The sequence below is a fragment of the Salvia miltiorrhiza genome, chromosome 7 (genome assembly GCF_028751815.1).
Source record: "Salvia miltiorrhiza cultivar Shanhuang (shh) chromosome 7, IMPLAD_Smil_shh, whole genome shotgun sequence".
Taxonomy (NCBI): domain Eukaryota; kingdom Viridiplantae; phylum Streptophyta; class Magnoliopsida; order Lamiales; family Lamiaceae; genus Salvia; species Salvia miltiorrhiza.
The window spans coordinates 19,492,141-19,508,924 of NC_080393.1; the positions used below are offsets into that span (position 1 = coordinate 19,492,141).

General features: G+C 33.8%; 2 protein-coding genes across 2 annotated transcripts; both read left to right on the forward strand.

Annotated features, from left to right (window-relative positions):
• Window positions 1-1,048: 1,048 nt before the first annotated feature.
• Window positions 1,049-6,343, forward strand: LOC130993936 (uncharacterized). The gene is made up of 7 exons (XM_057918972.1): window positions 1,049-1,313; window positions 1,398-1,431; window positions 1,533-2,539; window positions 2,625-3,674; window positions 4,313-5,106; window positions 5,206-5,834; window positions 6,253-6,343. The coding sequence occupies exons 1-7, from the start codon at window positions 1,049-1,051 to the stop codon at window positions 6,341-6,343; spliced, it is 3,870 nt and encodes a 1,289-aa protein (XP_057774955.1).
• A 3,352-nt stretch (window positions 6,344-9,695) lies between these two features.
• Window positions 9,696-14,525, forward strand: LOC130993216 (tobamovirus multiplication protein 3-like). Its single transcript, XM_057918024.1, has 11 exons — window positions 9,696-9,979; window positions 10,331-10,421; window positions 10,522-10,574; window positions 10,654-10,746; window positions 10,827-10,898; window positions 11,235-11,307; window positions 11,388-11,433; window positions 12,012-12,075; window positions 12,163-12,216; window positions 13,348-13,425; window positions 14,298-14,525. The coding sequence occupies exons 1-11, from the start codon at window positions 9,836-9,838 to the stop codon at window positions 14,388-14,390; spliced, it is 861 nt and encodes a 286-aa protein (XP_057774007.1). The 5' UTR covers window positions 9,696-9,835; the 3' UTR covers window positions 14,391-14,525.
• Window positions 14,526-16,784: the final 2,259 nt, after the last annotated feature.

Sequence of the window (16,784 nt, forward strand, 5' to 3'; positions counted from 1 at the left end):
AGTTAATATATATTTATAAATTTCCTATTGTAGATGTATTCACCTACTAACAAGCGACAAAGAATTGCAAATTTCTACAATACTGAAATAACCACAGGTACATCTTAATTCGTAATTTAAATTAAATGCTCATATCATTGATAAGCAAGTGACACAAAGTTCATGTGTTTTACAATCAGTGAGTCCAAGCATTGGAGCTTATGATCTAAATATGGCCATGTTTCATGCAAACAATTGTAAGCATCTATTCACACTATTAACCCTTAAGCACACCGTAGTTTTTGGTTTATATTATTAAAGTTGCAAGAATAACTGCTTGGATTTTAAATTATGCTTTTACAATATCAAAACTTATGTCACAGTTGCAAGAATAAATGCTTGGATTTCTCGACAAAGGAGACGTGCTATCATGGCAAATAGAGCTTACAGAGATGTGATTTGCAAATGCCCATATATAGGTAAAGTTAATAATATATTTCGAATATTATTATTTAAACTATATATAATATTTTCAATGTAATTCTTATTAATTATTAATTTTTTTATTCAGACTACAATTACTTATCCTATACTGCGAGACAGAGAAGGTGTATAATCATGTCTAGAAAGAGAAATACACCCTTACGAAATGCCATCGTTTTGAAAGTTAACACGGGTATATATTCATATATTATTCAATAGATCTTTTATAAGCTTCATGTATATAAATCACAACTTTTTTGTTCTAAAATTTTATAAATTCATATGTAATTTCAAATCTATGCTTGTAGTCAAGAACAAAAGGGATGCGTATATAGCCCGAGCTAAGAGACAATTGTTACGGAAAAAAAAATCACTCTCAACAAAAAATAGGTACACTTTCATCTCTTTTGCATTTATCATATATAGTTTGACAAATTGTTCCAATTTTAACTATATCACTATTCATAACAATGTTTTGATTTTAAGAATTATAGAAATTAATGTGACTATTATTATGATTCATATTTAAACAGAATATTTTGATATTGGTGATCCCATCTATAAGTGAGGGTATTGCAATGCACAAATGTGGATTGAAGAAAATGTAGAACATTCCAAGTCATCCAACCCAATATTCTCACTATGTTGCAAGAAGGGTAAAGTCGTTCTTCCACCATTGCAAAAACCGCCTCAGCTGTTGAGCGACCTTCTGGAAAATAGGCACGAAAAGAGCAAGAAATTTATCGAGGATATTCGTGCTTATAATATGATGTTCTCATTCACCTCGATGGGTGGAAAATTGGATTATTCCATAAATCAAGGTGTCGGACCATATACGTTTCGGTTGAGAGGTCAGAATCTGCATCGCATTGGAAGTTTATTACCAGTTGAATGATCCACTCCAAAATTCTCACAACTCTATATTTTCGAACCAGATGAAGAAATACAACATCGAAAAAATGTTGTGAGGTTAGTCTAATGCAAAACTTAATCGTTATAAATATGATTTTTTTTTTCATTTTAAGATATAAATACAATATATTTTTTAAAATTATTGTATGATTTTGCAGCAAAGGAAAATCCAATGACTTCGATGATTCTATTGTGAATGACCTGAAACAAATGATCGACGAGAGCAGTCCATATGCAAAGATTTATAGAATGGCTGCTGATCATATTTCACGAGATAACTCAGTGGATGTGAAGCTTCGTCTTATAGGAAAGAGATCAAGAGATGGAAGGACATACAATATGCCAACTACAACAGAGGTGGCTGCTCTTATTGTTGGAGATTTTGAGTGTATGCCTGATAAGAGAGACGTAATTGTTGAGAAGAGAAACGGTGAACTCCAGTGCATCAATGAATTTCATCCTTCATACCTTCCTCTTCAATACCCACTTATATTTATTTATGGAGAGGATGTATTTTATCTAGACATTCCACATAATGAATCTCAATCCAGTGCTCTCGCCAAAAAGAGAAAGACAAAAAAGAATGAATCTCAATCCAGTGATCCCTCCAAAAAGAGAAAGAGAAATGAAGAAGAGTCGGAAGAGAGCAAAAGGAATACGCTCACATTGAGGGAATTCTTAGCATTCAGAATGCAAGACAGGGAAGATGAAGTACAACTTCTTCTTTCTAGACGTTTGCTTCAACAATTTATTGTTGACGGATACACCATGATGGAAACTCAAAGGCTACAATGGATCCGTTACAACCAACCATCTCTTAGGTCGGAAATATACAATAATCTTAATGATTCAAAAAATAAAGGAAACACAGACAGTTCATGTGTTGGCAAGCCTCTCATTCTTCCATCATCTTTCACCGGAGGGAAGCGGTACATGATTCAGAATTATCAAGATGCTATGGCTATTTGCAGGTGGACTGGATATCCATCATTGTTTATTACTTTCACATGTAATCCGAAATGGCCTGAGATATCGAGATTTGTTAAAAAAAGGGGACTGAGGCCGGAAGATAGGCAAGATATATCCGTTCGTATCTTCAGAATCAAACTTCGCGAACTTTTGGTTGATTTGAAGAGCGGTAAGGTTTTTGGCCAACCAACTGCACGTAAGTTATTCATATAATTTTTACAAATTAGTTTATATTATGATCACTTACTAGGTTCATAATATTCTATTTTATTTTCGTACAGTTGTTGCAACCGTCGAATTTCATAAGCGAGGGCTCCCTCATGCTCACATCATTCTTTTTATTAAGAGTGAAGATCAGCGTTACTTGATAGAGAATATAGATGATTTCATATGTGCAGAAATTCCAAAGAAAGAGGAAAATCTCGAACTATATAACGCAGTTGCTGAATGTATGATGCACGGTCCTTGCGGTCCAGACAGATTAAACTCACCTTGCATGGTGAATTCAAAGTGCTCAAAGAGATACCCGAAGGACTACACTGATCATACAAAACTTGATGATAACGGATACCCAACCTATATGAGGAGAGACGCGGGAATAACCGTGGATAAAAATAGAATCTTACTTGATAATAGGTTCGTTGTTTCGTACAATTCATATTTAATTTTGAAGTATCGAGCTCACATCAATGTTGAGTTCTGCAATCAGGGTCAATCCGTGAAGTATCTTTTCAAGTACATCAACAAGGGCAGTGACAGGATGGGTGCCAGAATAACTAAGACCAATAACGATGAAATTAGTGAGTACGTCGATTGTAGATACATTTCTGCGTGCGAGGCTATGTGGAGAATATTTGAGTTCAAAATTCACCATCGGACTCCGCATGTAGAACGTTTGTCTTTCCATTTGGAGGGAGAGCAAACATGTGTGTTTAGAGAAGGCGATTACATTGATAATGTGTTGGTCAAGAATACCATTGCAGAATCTCAATTTCTACAATGGATGGAAATAAATAAAACAGATCCAGATGCTCGGAAGTTGTTGTATAATGAGCTTCCACAACACTACGTGTGGAATGCAACGGATCAAGTATGGACCAAAAGAGACCGAGGTTTTGGCATTGGACGCATCTTCCATGTCGCCCCGTCCGCTGGAAAAATATATCATCTTAGGATACTACTGAATCATGTGAGGGGTGCAACATGTTATGAGGACTTTCGTAGGGTGAATGGAGAACTAAAAGAGAGTTATAAGGAAGCATGCTATGCAATGGGTTTGTTAGACGACGATAAGGAATACATCGAAGGAATTATTGAAGCAAGTTCATGGGGTTCTGGAGATTACCTACGTCGCCCCTTTACTACTTTACTCATCTCAAATAGTATGTCAATGGCGGAGAGAGTGTGGGAACAAACTTGGCGATTGCTATCAGACGACATCCTTCACATGAAGTGAAAGAGTCTTAAGAATCCAGGTACTTTTATTGTTTCTCAATTTATACTAAAGTTAGAGTTATGTATTAGTTATCGTGTTTTAATAATTGAGTTTTGATTTAGTCCATTTGGATTAAGTATATTTTGTAGGAAAATGATTTTTTCTTTCCATAAGAATTTGAGACTTTAATTAATATAATAAATATAGATAAATTATGAATAAATTACCTTGATAGTTGAATAAGTTAAAACAAATTATATTATACTAAATTTGGTTATATGGTTTGAGTTAATGAAATATCATATATAGATTAGGTAATAATATGTGTTGTTCTGGCGCTGCAATTTAGATTTTATTGTAATGCTTAGTTTGTTTTCTTTTTTTGGAAGCAATATTGACATGGTGTTTTCATATTTATGTTGAAGTGTTGATTATAAATGGCATTGTTTATACTTTTAAATAGTGATATATATTGAGATTCAAGAATGGGTTTACTATTGCATCTATTCTGTTTGTATTTCTTTTTTCCCCCAGATTTGCAGCTAACGGATGAACAAATAAAAAATATCACGTTGGCTGAAATTGAAAAGTTACTCATTGCTAACTCCAGCAGTCTAATTCATTTTCCTGGCATGCCCACACCAAATGAAACTATTATCTCTGACGCTGAAAACCCGCTCATATTGGAAGAGACATCTTACAACATGGAAGACATGAGGGCAGAGCACGCTAAGCTATATCCATGTTTAACGGATGAGCAAAGGATGGTTTATCAGAAGATAATTAACGCAATTGATAGTGGTAAAGGTGGACTTTTCTTTCTATATGGTCACGGTGGTACAGGAAAAACATTTATCTGGAAGACTTTATGCTCCGCCTTACGTGGGAGGGGTGATATTGTACTACCAGTTGCCTCAAGTGGCATAGCTTCATTACTACTTCCTAAAGGTAGGACTGCACACTCCAGATTTGGTATACCCTTAGACTGTGATGAGAACTCAACATGTAGCAAGATCAAACCTGATAGTGATCTGACCGGACTCCTTAAGAAGACAAAGCTCATTATTTGGGATGAGGCGCCAATGACGCATAGATATTGTTTTGAAGCTCTCGATAGGAGTCTAAAGGATGTGCTACGGTCACCTACAGGAATTTATTCTTCAAAACCATTTGGCGGTTTAGTCGTTGTCTTAGGTGGAGATTTCAGACAAATACTACCAGTCGTGCCAAATGGTAGCAGGCATGATATTGTCAACGCCTCAATAAGTTCTTCTAAACTTTGGAATCAATGCAAAGTTCTTAAATTAACTAAGAACATGAGATTGCAGGTAATCAACCTAGAGTTAAATTTTTATTTAGAGATATGTTCATCTAAATTATTTTATTTATTGATTATGATGTTACTAAATTTTATTTTTTAATATCAGAATTGCACATCAGGATCAGAGGCTGAAGATACCAAGAACTTTGCAGAATGGATACTTAATGTAGGCGATGGTATTGCTGGCGACACTTTTGATGATGGAGAAGCTGAAGTGAAATTATCCGATGATATTCTTATACGAAATGCAGCTAATCCTATTGCATCTATAGTGAGCAGTACATATACAGATGGTTTGAATACAGAGTCAGATCCAGAAAAATTTAAGGACAAAGCTATCTTGGTACCCACGAATGAAATGGTGGATACGATCAATGATTACGCTATGTCTTTAATGTCGGCCGAAGAAAAAGTATACCTTAGTTCAGATAACATTTGCAAAGCGGATGGAGAAGTGGATGTTGATGATGAAGTGTTTTCTGTTGAATATCTCAACACAATCAAGTGTTCAGGATTGGCAAACCACGAAATAAAATTGAAGAAGGGATGCGTCATCATGCTTCTTAGAAATATCGATCCGTCCAATGAGTTGTGCAATGGAACGAGGATGATAGTTACAGAAGTAGGAGAACGTGTGATTGAAGCAAAACTGATTTCAGGAAATAATATGGGTAAGAAATTCCCAATTGCTAGAATGGTCATGAGTCCGTCGGATTTCACTAAATTTCCGATCCGGTTTCAAAGGCGACAATTCCCTATAAACGTTTGTTTTGCTATGACTATAAACAAAAGCCAATGACAATCTCTTTCAAACGTAGGACTTTACCTACCAAAACCCGTATTCAGTCATGGCCAGCTGTATGTTGCGATCTCACGAGTCACTAGCAAAAAATGTCTCAAAGTTTTGATATGTGATGAAAATGGTCAGACAAGCAACACAACTACTAACGTGGTATACAATGAAATTTTTGATAGATTGAAAGGTAAGAACGATATAACCTTGATCATCTTATTCATATCTTTATAGACCGGTAGCATTTATTAAACGTTTATAATGCTATTTACTTAACATTGCTATTCTAGATGGATGGGAATGAGTGTTAGATTTCTATGTATGAAAATTGCTTATGTATATCGTATCTTTTACTTGCAGAGGCTATATGCGGATCTACAATTCTGGATTTGGAAATTTCGCCTTCAAGCAAAAGCTTATGAAGGTTACTGTAGATTCAGGTTTGAAGTGAGGAATTGACAATTACTGTTGTATTGCTTGCTTTTGAAGATGTGGCCAATTGCCTGTTTAATGAATTGTTGTGTTGAGTACCGTTAACTTTACTTTTCGTAACTAAGTTATTGCCTAATGTTGTACGATTTAGCTTCCTTATATGTCATATATAACACTAATAATTATTTAAATATTAATTCTAAAATAGAACAAAGATATAAAAAAATACGTCACACAAAAACTTCTACAGATAATATCAAATTAAAATAATAATATATATATCGTCAATATAATTAACATTAAAATTTATTATAAACTATGCTATAAAATAATGACCCGTCGAATTTCAACGGGTTATACACTAGTTAAGATTGATATGGTAAACTTTTTTAGGAGAACAAATTGATGTGAAACTAATTGGCACAAGACTTGATTGAATCGCTCAAGCCTGGACCCTAACAAGCTTTCCTAAAATCAAATTAGATGGATCGGGTTGTATATTCTTTGTACTACAATTAAGTCTCATTAGGCCAAATTCCGTACTAAGAATAACTTCCCATAGAATAGAGTACTCAAATTAAGAAAATATTGATAAAATAAAATAGAGGTAAAATATATAAGGAGAGAGAAAAAGAGGATAGTAAAAAAGTAATAAAGAGATAAAATAAATGAGGAGATAGAGAAATAGAGTAGATAAGTAAATTATTTGGGACGTTATAAATGAGACGCTCAAAAAGAAAATTTGGGACGTTATTATTGGGATGGATGGAGTATTGTTTAAGCAGAAGAGTGATTATATTCATAATCTCTTTAAAATAATAACAATGATAAATAATTATAAACTTATTAGTTTACGTACCTTAAAATCGATAATCCCAAACAAATATTTCATCCATCCCTAAAAATTGTGACATTTTTACTATATTGATACATCCTTGAAAATTGTAACATTTTCTTATTTGAAAATGACCCAACAAATTTCTCTTCTCACTACATGTGGGATCCAATATTCACTATACCTAATTCATAATTTAGCATTCCATTTTTGTTATGCTTTTATAATTCTCCAAAAGGGCCAAGATCAATCCCTATGAGTGACAATTTTGATGATGGAAAAGCTAAAGTGACATTAACAGATGATACTCTTATACGAAATGCAGTTAATCGTATTGAATCTATAGTGAAAAGTCCATATACATATATTTTGCATATAGACTAATCTAGAAATTTTTAAGGACAAAGTTATCTTAGTGCCCACTAATGAAATGGTTGATACAATCAATGATTACGTCATGTCTCTAATGACCACCGAAGAAATAATATACATTAGTTTGGATAACATTTGGCGGATGGAGAAGTGGATTTCGTTGATGAAGTATTTTCTGTGGAATATCTCAACACAATTAAGTGTTCGGGATTGACAAACCACAAAATAAAATTGAAGAAATGATGCATCATCATGCTGCTTAGAAATATCGATCCGTCCAACGAGCTCTACAATGGGATGATGACGATAGTGACTAAGATATGAGGCCGTGTGATGGAAGCAAAACCGATTTCAGGAAATAATGCGGGTAAGAAGTTTTCAATTTCTAGAATGGCCATGAGTCCCTCGGATTTCACTAAATTTCCCATCCGGTTTCAGGGTTGGCAATTCCCCTTAACTATTTGCTTTGTTATGACCATAAACAAAAGCCATGGACAATCTCTTTCAAATGTAGTACTATATCTACCAAAACTCGTATTCAGCTACGACCAATTGTATATTGCAATTTCACGAGTCACTAAAGGTATCAAAATTTTAATGTGACGCGAATGGCAAGACAAACACACAACAACCAACGTGGTATACAATGAAATTTTTGATAGATTGAAAGGTAATTACGATATAACTTTATTTGTTTTATTCATATATCTATATATCATTAGTGGTGAATTATAAATGAATAGATATGGAATTAATCGGTGAATTGTTGTTGAATCGTGAATTATACCCAGTGTTTGATCGGAAAAGTGAGAGAAAATAGTTGGATTGCCGAGAGCACGAGAATAAGTTGCTGTAGTATTGAAAATAAAGATAACGTAGTCTACAGAGAGCGTGTGAATGGGTATTTATAGATTACATGCTAGGGGTAAAAGAGTAATTTCGCCTCAAAGAACATGTTCCTTGCGTGGTCGAGGGCATAATAGTAAATTTGCCTCTAAACGGGCGATTCCTCTGCTCTGGTGTATGGGCAAGCCCTCCTTCTACTCTTTCGGTGATCTCTCTGGCGAAAGCCATTCCTCTGTCGGGTATGACTTCTCTGACGGAGGCCATTTCTCTGGTGAGGACCGTTTCTCTGACGACATCCGTTCCTCTGGTAAAGATTAGTTCTACTCTGCACATATTACTCCTCATCAATTAGCATTCATTAGATATTTACAATTATATTTACTTAACATGCGTACTTTTATTAGTTTACTGTAAATTCCTTAAGTAAAGACTCTTAATTTTAGCAGTACGATTTGTGTAGTTACTCGTTTTGAGTGTCTTTGCTTTTGGTTCTCTTTAGTAATTATCGACTAGTGATTAATAGGTTATAAAATTTATCTATAGAGATAAACAAATTTTTCAGATATTGATATGACTGACATTGTTGTTTTAGGTGATGAATTGCTTCTTGGCTTTCTCTGTCTGACAATTGTTTGTGTATAACATATTTTTTACTTGCAGAGGCTATGTCAGGATCCACATTTCAGGATTTAGAGACTTCCTCTTCAAATATAGAGCTTTTGTGTAATTTGTCCTTTTAAGTACCTTTACTTTGAATTTTCTTAAGTAAATTATGGATTAATGGTAAATGAGTTACTAATTTTTTTTTTATTTTTATGTTAGTTTTATTTATTCTTAAATGTTAGTTGATGCAATTATGTTGTTTAACGTTGTGTTTTATATATTTCACATATCACTAATAATTGTATTAATTATCGTCCAAGAATATGACAAAGAAATTCAAGTGATGTCCCACTAAAAACTAGATAATGTATAAAATCGGATAAAACACAACATGTATCTATCATAATGATAATTGACAAAAAAAAAATTATTCAAAATTATATTATAAAGTGATGTTCCGTCGAATTTCGACGAGTAACAGACTAGTAGCTAGGGTGTAAAAGATTTTCTATATTTTTATAGTTGTAATAGGATGAGAGAACCTAGAAGATTTGAATCGAACTGTCCCAACTCCATTAGCTATGAAACATTGTAGCAATTGCCAAAACATTACTCTCATTAAGTAGCACTAATATAGGAATTAGCAAAATAACACTATTATAGGAGTATTAATTAGTTATAAAATAATTGCATATTATTGCGTGCGAAAGGCGGGGGACCCATGAAGGTGAAAACTCCACGTGGGCAGTCTTGGTGGAGAGTGAGATGCGATTCAGTTTGTTTCTTCCACCACCATTGTCATCTTCTCTTCCATGTCTGACAATCCCACCTCAACACTAACGTACACTACCTGATATGTTGGGCCGATCGACGGCGCTCGCTCTTCTCTTCAAGGACGCCGTCACCTGGTGGGACACCGTCAATAGGTCCCCCATTTGGCAGGATCGGATTTTCCACGTCCTCGCCGCTCTCTATGGACTGGTCACCGTTGTTGCTCTTGTACGCCTCTATTTATTTCTTTCCATTTTCAATTCATTTTTTATGTTTGTTTCCGCATTGTCGATCATACATTCTGAGATTCTAATTCGCTTATTTTTTACGCTCTTTTGCTAGGCCTTTGCTTATTCTTCGTTTTATTTAATGTTACTTTGATTTGTTTCAAATTTTGATATGTTTTTGTCTAGTCATTATGTTGACCATAATTTACTGTCATAACTTGTGAATTGTTCATATATATATATACATATATATATCATGTTTCGTAAATGGAAGGTTGCATGCTTATAATTTTAATTTTCTCCTGCATATCAATGGTAAAAAAAAGTAATTGGAAATTATTAATTCATTTAGGTACAATTGGTAAGGATACAATTGAGAGTACCAGAGTATGGTTGGACTACACAGAAAGTATTCCACTTCCTCAATTTCTTGGTTAACGCAGGTTGGCGTGCATATTCTATGTTGGATAATGTACTGATTTTTGATAGAATATATGGAGATTTCTAATTAACAAAATTGATCTTATTTTTTTGTTTATGTAGTTCGATGCTTAGTATTTATATTCCGTAGGGACATTCAAGATTTAGAGCCGGAGGTATTAACTTCAACTCATGTTAGTGCTCGTTTAAATAGTTTAACGAATTTTCCCTGACATCGCCTTACATTCGGAGTAGATTGTCCAACATGTAATGCTTGACCTACCGAGCCTTGCTTTCTTCACTACTTATGCACTATTGGTGTTGTTCTGGGCAGAGATCTATTATCAGGTTCAATTTATATTATTTCAATATTCAATTAGCTATTGAGTTTTTAGGGGCTACTTATTTACTTTGTACAACATTGACAGGCTCGTGCTGTATCTACTGATTGGCTTAGGCCCACTTTTTACACAATCAATGGTGTGGTGTATGCCATTCAGGTAGATATCTTTATATACGTGTTACAATAAGATGGATAGAATTGCATTATGTTGGGATATGTCACGTGTTTCTTTATAGATGAATCATTTTATTCTTGTATTTTACATGCATCCTAACTTGGCATTTATTGCTTCTTGTATAATTCAATGAAAGATAGTTGGAGAGACGTTTTTGGAAGCAATATGATATAATTAGCAACGACAAGATTGAAAGACATTTGGAGAGATGTTTTTGGAAGCAATATGATATAATTAGCGACAACAAGATTCTGCATCTTTTGTATATAAAGCTGAGAGCATATCGTATTATCTATTTTTTTTTCTAATTTTCTGCAGATAGTTTTATGGTTAGTCCTATGGTGGAAGCCCCTACATGTAACAATTGTTTTGTCCAGAATGTTCTTTGCAGGTTAGTATATTTATTTGATGTGTGCATATGGTAACTTGTGTTGATAACTTTCCGTTTGATAAAGAAATTTCACTTGGCAGGTGTTTCTTTATTTGCGGCCCTGGGGTTTCTTCTCTATGGTGGAAGGTGATTAAACTTCTTGATTGACGCTCTAATGAACATTCTTTGATTGTGTTTTCTTTCACCTGTTCTTATGTTATTTAAACTAGCTTGTTGGTAATTTATTATGAAATACTAAAAAACGTGTCCTTGTACTTTATGCTTGCTAGGATACTTGTTACTTATAAGCGAAGATTAATCTTCTTTCTTTGGAGGCGCGGGGGGGGGGGGGTGTCCAAGATGTATTACATGAATCTATTTTTTTGGTTTACCTTTATTTTTGGGGTGGTGTAGAAATTACTCGCATTTGATAAAGATGTTTAGACCATAGACCAAGTTTGAATCGCAAAGCATATCACACGCTCAGAGTAGCAAGATATAGTGTGACCAAACATGTTTTCAAGTTTACTTACACGATCGAAGAAATATTCACTCTGAAGCAAATACGATGATGACAATTTCCAAGTCATCACCTAGAAGCTGATTTTTATTGTAGTTTGTTTTAGGTTCGTAGAATGCATCTGTGCACAATTTTTTAAATCTAAGAGTGTTGTGTAGGTGAAGTTTGCCCCTTTTGTCTACCTCTGATGTATTTGATTGTGCAGGTTGTTCTTAATGTTACAACGATTCCCTGTAGAATCAAAAGGACGACGCAAAAAACTACAGGAGGTGAGCTCTTATTAACATTTCTAATTGTATTCTTTAGTGGTTGTCCATTTATTTTAACTTTTCTATTCCCTTTTGTTGTTCATTCAGGTTGGCTATGTGACTACTATATGCTTTTCATGTTTTCTCATTCGAAGTATTATGGTAAGTTTTGTTTATCAATTATATGAATTTAGCTTTCAAATTGGTAGATGGTCATATGTTGGACTCTTTGGTTTATGAAAATGTTGATAATTGAGTTAATTATTCAAAAATCGATTTAAGATTGTTCAATTGTAATGATACATTATTTTTCCTTCAATTCGAATATATAGCTTCTTAATTGATGAATTTTGGAGATAAATTCATTTGAAAGAAACATTTTCTGCTCCAAGTTTATTATTTGTTTGAGAGTTAATTGTAATCTTATAATGCTCCCCACACAATAGTTATTTCAAACTTTAGTCATATATTGCAACACCAAGTTTAGGCGTTGCAAAAATGCCTATCAAATCATTATATCTAAGAAAGTTCAAAAGACACTATGGCACTGCCCAACTTCACTCAGATTAGGTGAAACTTTATGATGTAGCTTTATCATGTGTTGTTTAGCTTCCAGGTACAGATCACCATATTTGTAATGAGGCTTGAGAAGGATTGATAGGACATTAAATTTGGTATATATATTTCCCCCATTAGATATAAAATCAATAATTCTACTGATATGCAACAACTTTTTCATAATAAGAATATATTACGCACAAGGTTAGTAGCCACAAATCACATAACTGTTGGTGCATCCTTGTTATGGGTGTGAGCACATGTCCTCATTGTACAATGTATTGCATGGACTATCCACATATGTACTTTGTAAATGTGTTTATACGTGTGCACGTGAGTTCTTTTTTGTTCACACTTGTATATATTCAGAAGCATACACTGAAAGAATTCTTGAGGTCACATGCTTTATGTTTCGGTATCTAGTTTATTAATGTCAATCATTTCGTTATTATTGTACTTGTCTTTCGATTTTCTTGTTTATGCTTTATATTCTTAAAATTAATGACGGCAGATGTACAAATATGAAATTATATGCTTTCTTTCAGTGTAGTATGTACCTCTAATGAACCTCCAAGGCCATATAACGTTGGACACTTAACAACAAGCATATGCATGTCCTACATGCATGCTTATCATGCATATAAGCGCATTGTGCTTGTATCATAATTGAGCGTTTTTACTTGATGTTTATAATTGTTTCCATCATCTGACCTTGTCTTGGGCTGCATCCTACAGATGTGCTTTAATGCGTTGCAGACAGCTGCTGATCTAGATGTTCTGGATCATCCTGTGTTGAATTTCATATATTACTTCGTAAGCTTTCAGACAAACTCAAATAATTTTCATATTCATGTGAAACTAAAATCGATTCCAGTGCACTAGTTGATTAAGATATTTTCCATAGTGATTTAGCGGTCGACTTTATCATGGTTTTAAAAGGCATTTTTGAGGCGCGAACGCCTTTGAGGCGGCGCCTGACCTAGTGCTAGGGCTGTAAATGAACAGAGCTACTCGCAAGCTATTTGAGATTCGGCTCGAAAAAAACTCGTTCGGAGCTCGATTCGATAGTAAACGAGCCGAGCTCGAGCCTGATTTCGAGCTCAAAATTTTTATCGAGCCGAGCTCGAGCCTGATAGTACTCGACTCGTTGAGCTCGCGAACATGTTTGGACTCGATTGTTTGCGAGCCTGTTCACGAACCTTCAGTCGAGCCTTCAATCGAGCTATTGTACGAGCCTTAAACGAATCGAACTCGAGCTCGAGTAACATTAATTAAGAAGCTTTTCCCAAATTTATAAGGAATTCGAGCTCGAATATCACATATACAAATATCTAACGAGCCGAGCTCGAACTCAAGCTTGAATTCGACATTATCGAGCATCACCCGAGCCGAGTTCGAACCGAGCTCGAGCTTGGTAAGTGGATTACGAGCCGAGCTCGATCAACAAGATAAAAGCTCGAATCGAGCTCGAGCCGAGCTCGAACACCCGAATATTTAAACGAGCCGAGCTCGAGCCTGCTTGTATTCGGCTCGGCTCGACTCGTTTACAGCCCTACCTAGTGCTAATGAGGCGGACACCTCCTCTGGGTCGAAGCACGCACCTCGATCGCATTTTAGGGTTTAAAGTTTTTTTTATTGATGTGGCTTTTAATTTATCGAGTGTGATCCTCAATCTATGTTTGCAGTTGGTGGAGATATTACCTTCGGCACTCGTCCTATTTATATTGAGGAAGCTGCCCCCAAGACGTGGGATCACACAATATCATCCAATTCGGTAACGCCTTTGTTTTGGATGTTTTGAGGTTCAAGACTTTAGTGATTAATTCGAGCTTTGCATTTTCAATTTTGTACTAATTTATACTACACTTTGAACAACTAACCAAATCTGTCTATTGAAAGCCCATTTACATTTACATCATTAATTTAAATTAAATTCAAGCTTCTTCATGAGGGAGGCTTGTGTGCATGTTTTGACTTTTCGAGATCGCCCAATTCACTATTTGCTTTTCTTGAAGCTCATTAGCATAGATGTTTTTGGGAACTACTAGCTATTTCTTGCTATGATTGTACATTTTGTGCTAGTGGGTATAATCCTTGCTTTAAAAATCTGATAATTAAGTATGCATATATAAAATAATTGACGTTTTAGATGTGTAAAACATGGCCAACTTGACATTCCAAATCTGTAATTGGACAACGACATAGTGATTCTCCTATTTTATTTTGGTGGTGCCCACGCCTATATTGAATTGACAATTTAAAAATCAAATTTGTATTCGCAAGTTTTTCTTGTGTCTTCACGTCCTTGCTTTCATGGATGTATTAATATTTTTGGAGGGAAACAATGCTTTTCAAGGAACAATAATTGTTACTTTATTTAGGGAGAATACTTTTACTTTTAAAAGGAAAAAGGGTAATGCTTCAAATATGAATTTATGTCGGATCAAAATCTCACAAAATTTGGCATATAGGTTTGTCTTGCAAGTTGCAATGTTGCACAAGTTTTTTTGTTCATAGGATAAAATTAAAGAAGTTTTGCTACGGAACTTTTAATTAATTAAATTTTGGAGCTCTACTTAATTCTAACTTTTAACACTTGTCAAATATGAATGAATCAAGGGAAAAAAATACTAAAAAATAAAGAAAGATATATGTCAAAATAAGATGCCAAAATGAGCAATCCGAATGTCAATTGTGTAGTATGCATTAGACATATATATAGTATTTGATAATGTGAAATAATTTAGGAAGTAGAGTTATCGCATTTATTGCAAAAATATTAATAGTGTTGCATGCTTTTGAAATGAAGCATAAATAATTGTGTGAGTATTGTGGCGCCTACCTTAAATTCATTAATTAATGCCTTGAATTTCTTCACCCATTTCCCATTTGAACTCTACTAAAATGCCAACACATAACTAGTGCACGCACGTAAAAATTTATTGATGGGGACTGGATTTATAAATTCCAAATTTAAGATTTTAATAACCTATTTTTTTCTATAATTTAGTTTGATGGTCGTAGCTTTTGCACAACGACTTGCACAAAATTTCTAAATTTGACGATTTTGTAAGTATAAAAAGTAAATTTTTTAATTTGTGGGTGCTTGAGCCCCCCTTGACCCTTACTAGTTTTTTATTTTCGATTTTCTAGAAGAAAACTTGTGATGGATTATGAAGCGATATTCAATTTTTATTGGTGGCCAAAAATATTATAAATAGAAAGATGCTATATAAATTGAGATAAACTTTAAAAAAATGCATTATCGGACTTACGACTGACCATATTAAACATATATACAATTTTTAGGGATATTTGCAGTAAAATACACAAATTTTCAACAAATTCTGATTTTTCTCATGACCATTAAGATTAAAAAAAAACGCATCATTTTTTTATTTTTTCTGATTTTTCCCACATGTATGAAATGCCACAAATAGAAACTGATTTTAGGGCTTTTGACTTAAAATTTTGGATACCTAAGCGTGAGGGATGATAAAGGTGGCATAATAAAGCCGATGTATCTATGAGATATCAAAAAATCTAAGTCAAAAGCCTAAATCAGCTTCTATTTAGGGGTATTTTATACTATTGGGAAAAAAAAAAATCTAAACATGGTGTATTTTATTTTTAAAAAAATTAAAGATCATGGGAAAATCAGAACTTATTGAAAATTCGTATATTTTACTACAAATATCCTAATTTTTAACACCTATAATTCACATACATGTTTTTTAAACATATATAATTTGTCATTTGTATTAAATTTTGGCATAAGTTGCAATCGGTACAAATTAATATCCTCAAGTAGTACACTAAAAGTCCAAAACTTAATGCTAAAAAAACATATGAATAGTTGACCTAACAAAACAAAGAAGTTTAATATTCCCTTTGTCCATCAAATACAAATTTTATATGGTAAAAAAATGATACAAATTTAATAAAGTGATTGAGTATATTGTAAATTAAATAAGAATTTCATTTGTATTGTGTAACGAAAAATGAAAATAGGAATGCATTCAGTGGACGAAGGTAGTGAATATATAAGAATGCATTCGATGAGTAATAATACTCCTTCTGTCTTAATAAAAAATAGGATTTATTTTTAAGGATTAATTGTACCAAATATCACCAATTTTGCTCGAATTTCATATTTTCCCTAATTTTAAAAA

Coding starts and splice junctions, on each gene's coding strand:
- LOC130993936 (XM_057918972.1), top strand. CDS start 1,049: ATGTGGATTGAAGAAAATGTAGAACATTCCAAGTCATCCAACCCAATA. Junction 1,314..1,397: donor ATATACGTTTCGGTTGAGAG/GTCAGAATCTGC, acceptor TTTTCGAACCAG/ATGAAGAAATACAACATCGA. Junction 1,432..1,532: donor CATCGAAAAAATGTTGTGAG/GTTAGTCTAATG, acceptor ATGATTTTGCAG/CAAAGGAAAATCCAATGACT.
- LOC130993216 (XM_057918024.1), top strand. CDS start 9,836: ATGTTGGGCCGATCGACGGCGCTCGCTCTTCTCTTCAAGGACGCCGTC. Junction 10,899..11,234: donor GTGTGGTGTATGCCATTCAG/GTAGATATCTTT, acceptor AATTTTCTGCAG/ATAGTTTTATGGTTAGTCCT. Junction 11,434..12,011: donor TTTCTTCTCTATGGTGGAAG/GTGATTAAACTT, acceptor TTGATTGTGCAG/GTTGTTCTTAATGTTACAAC.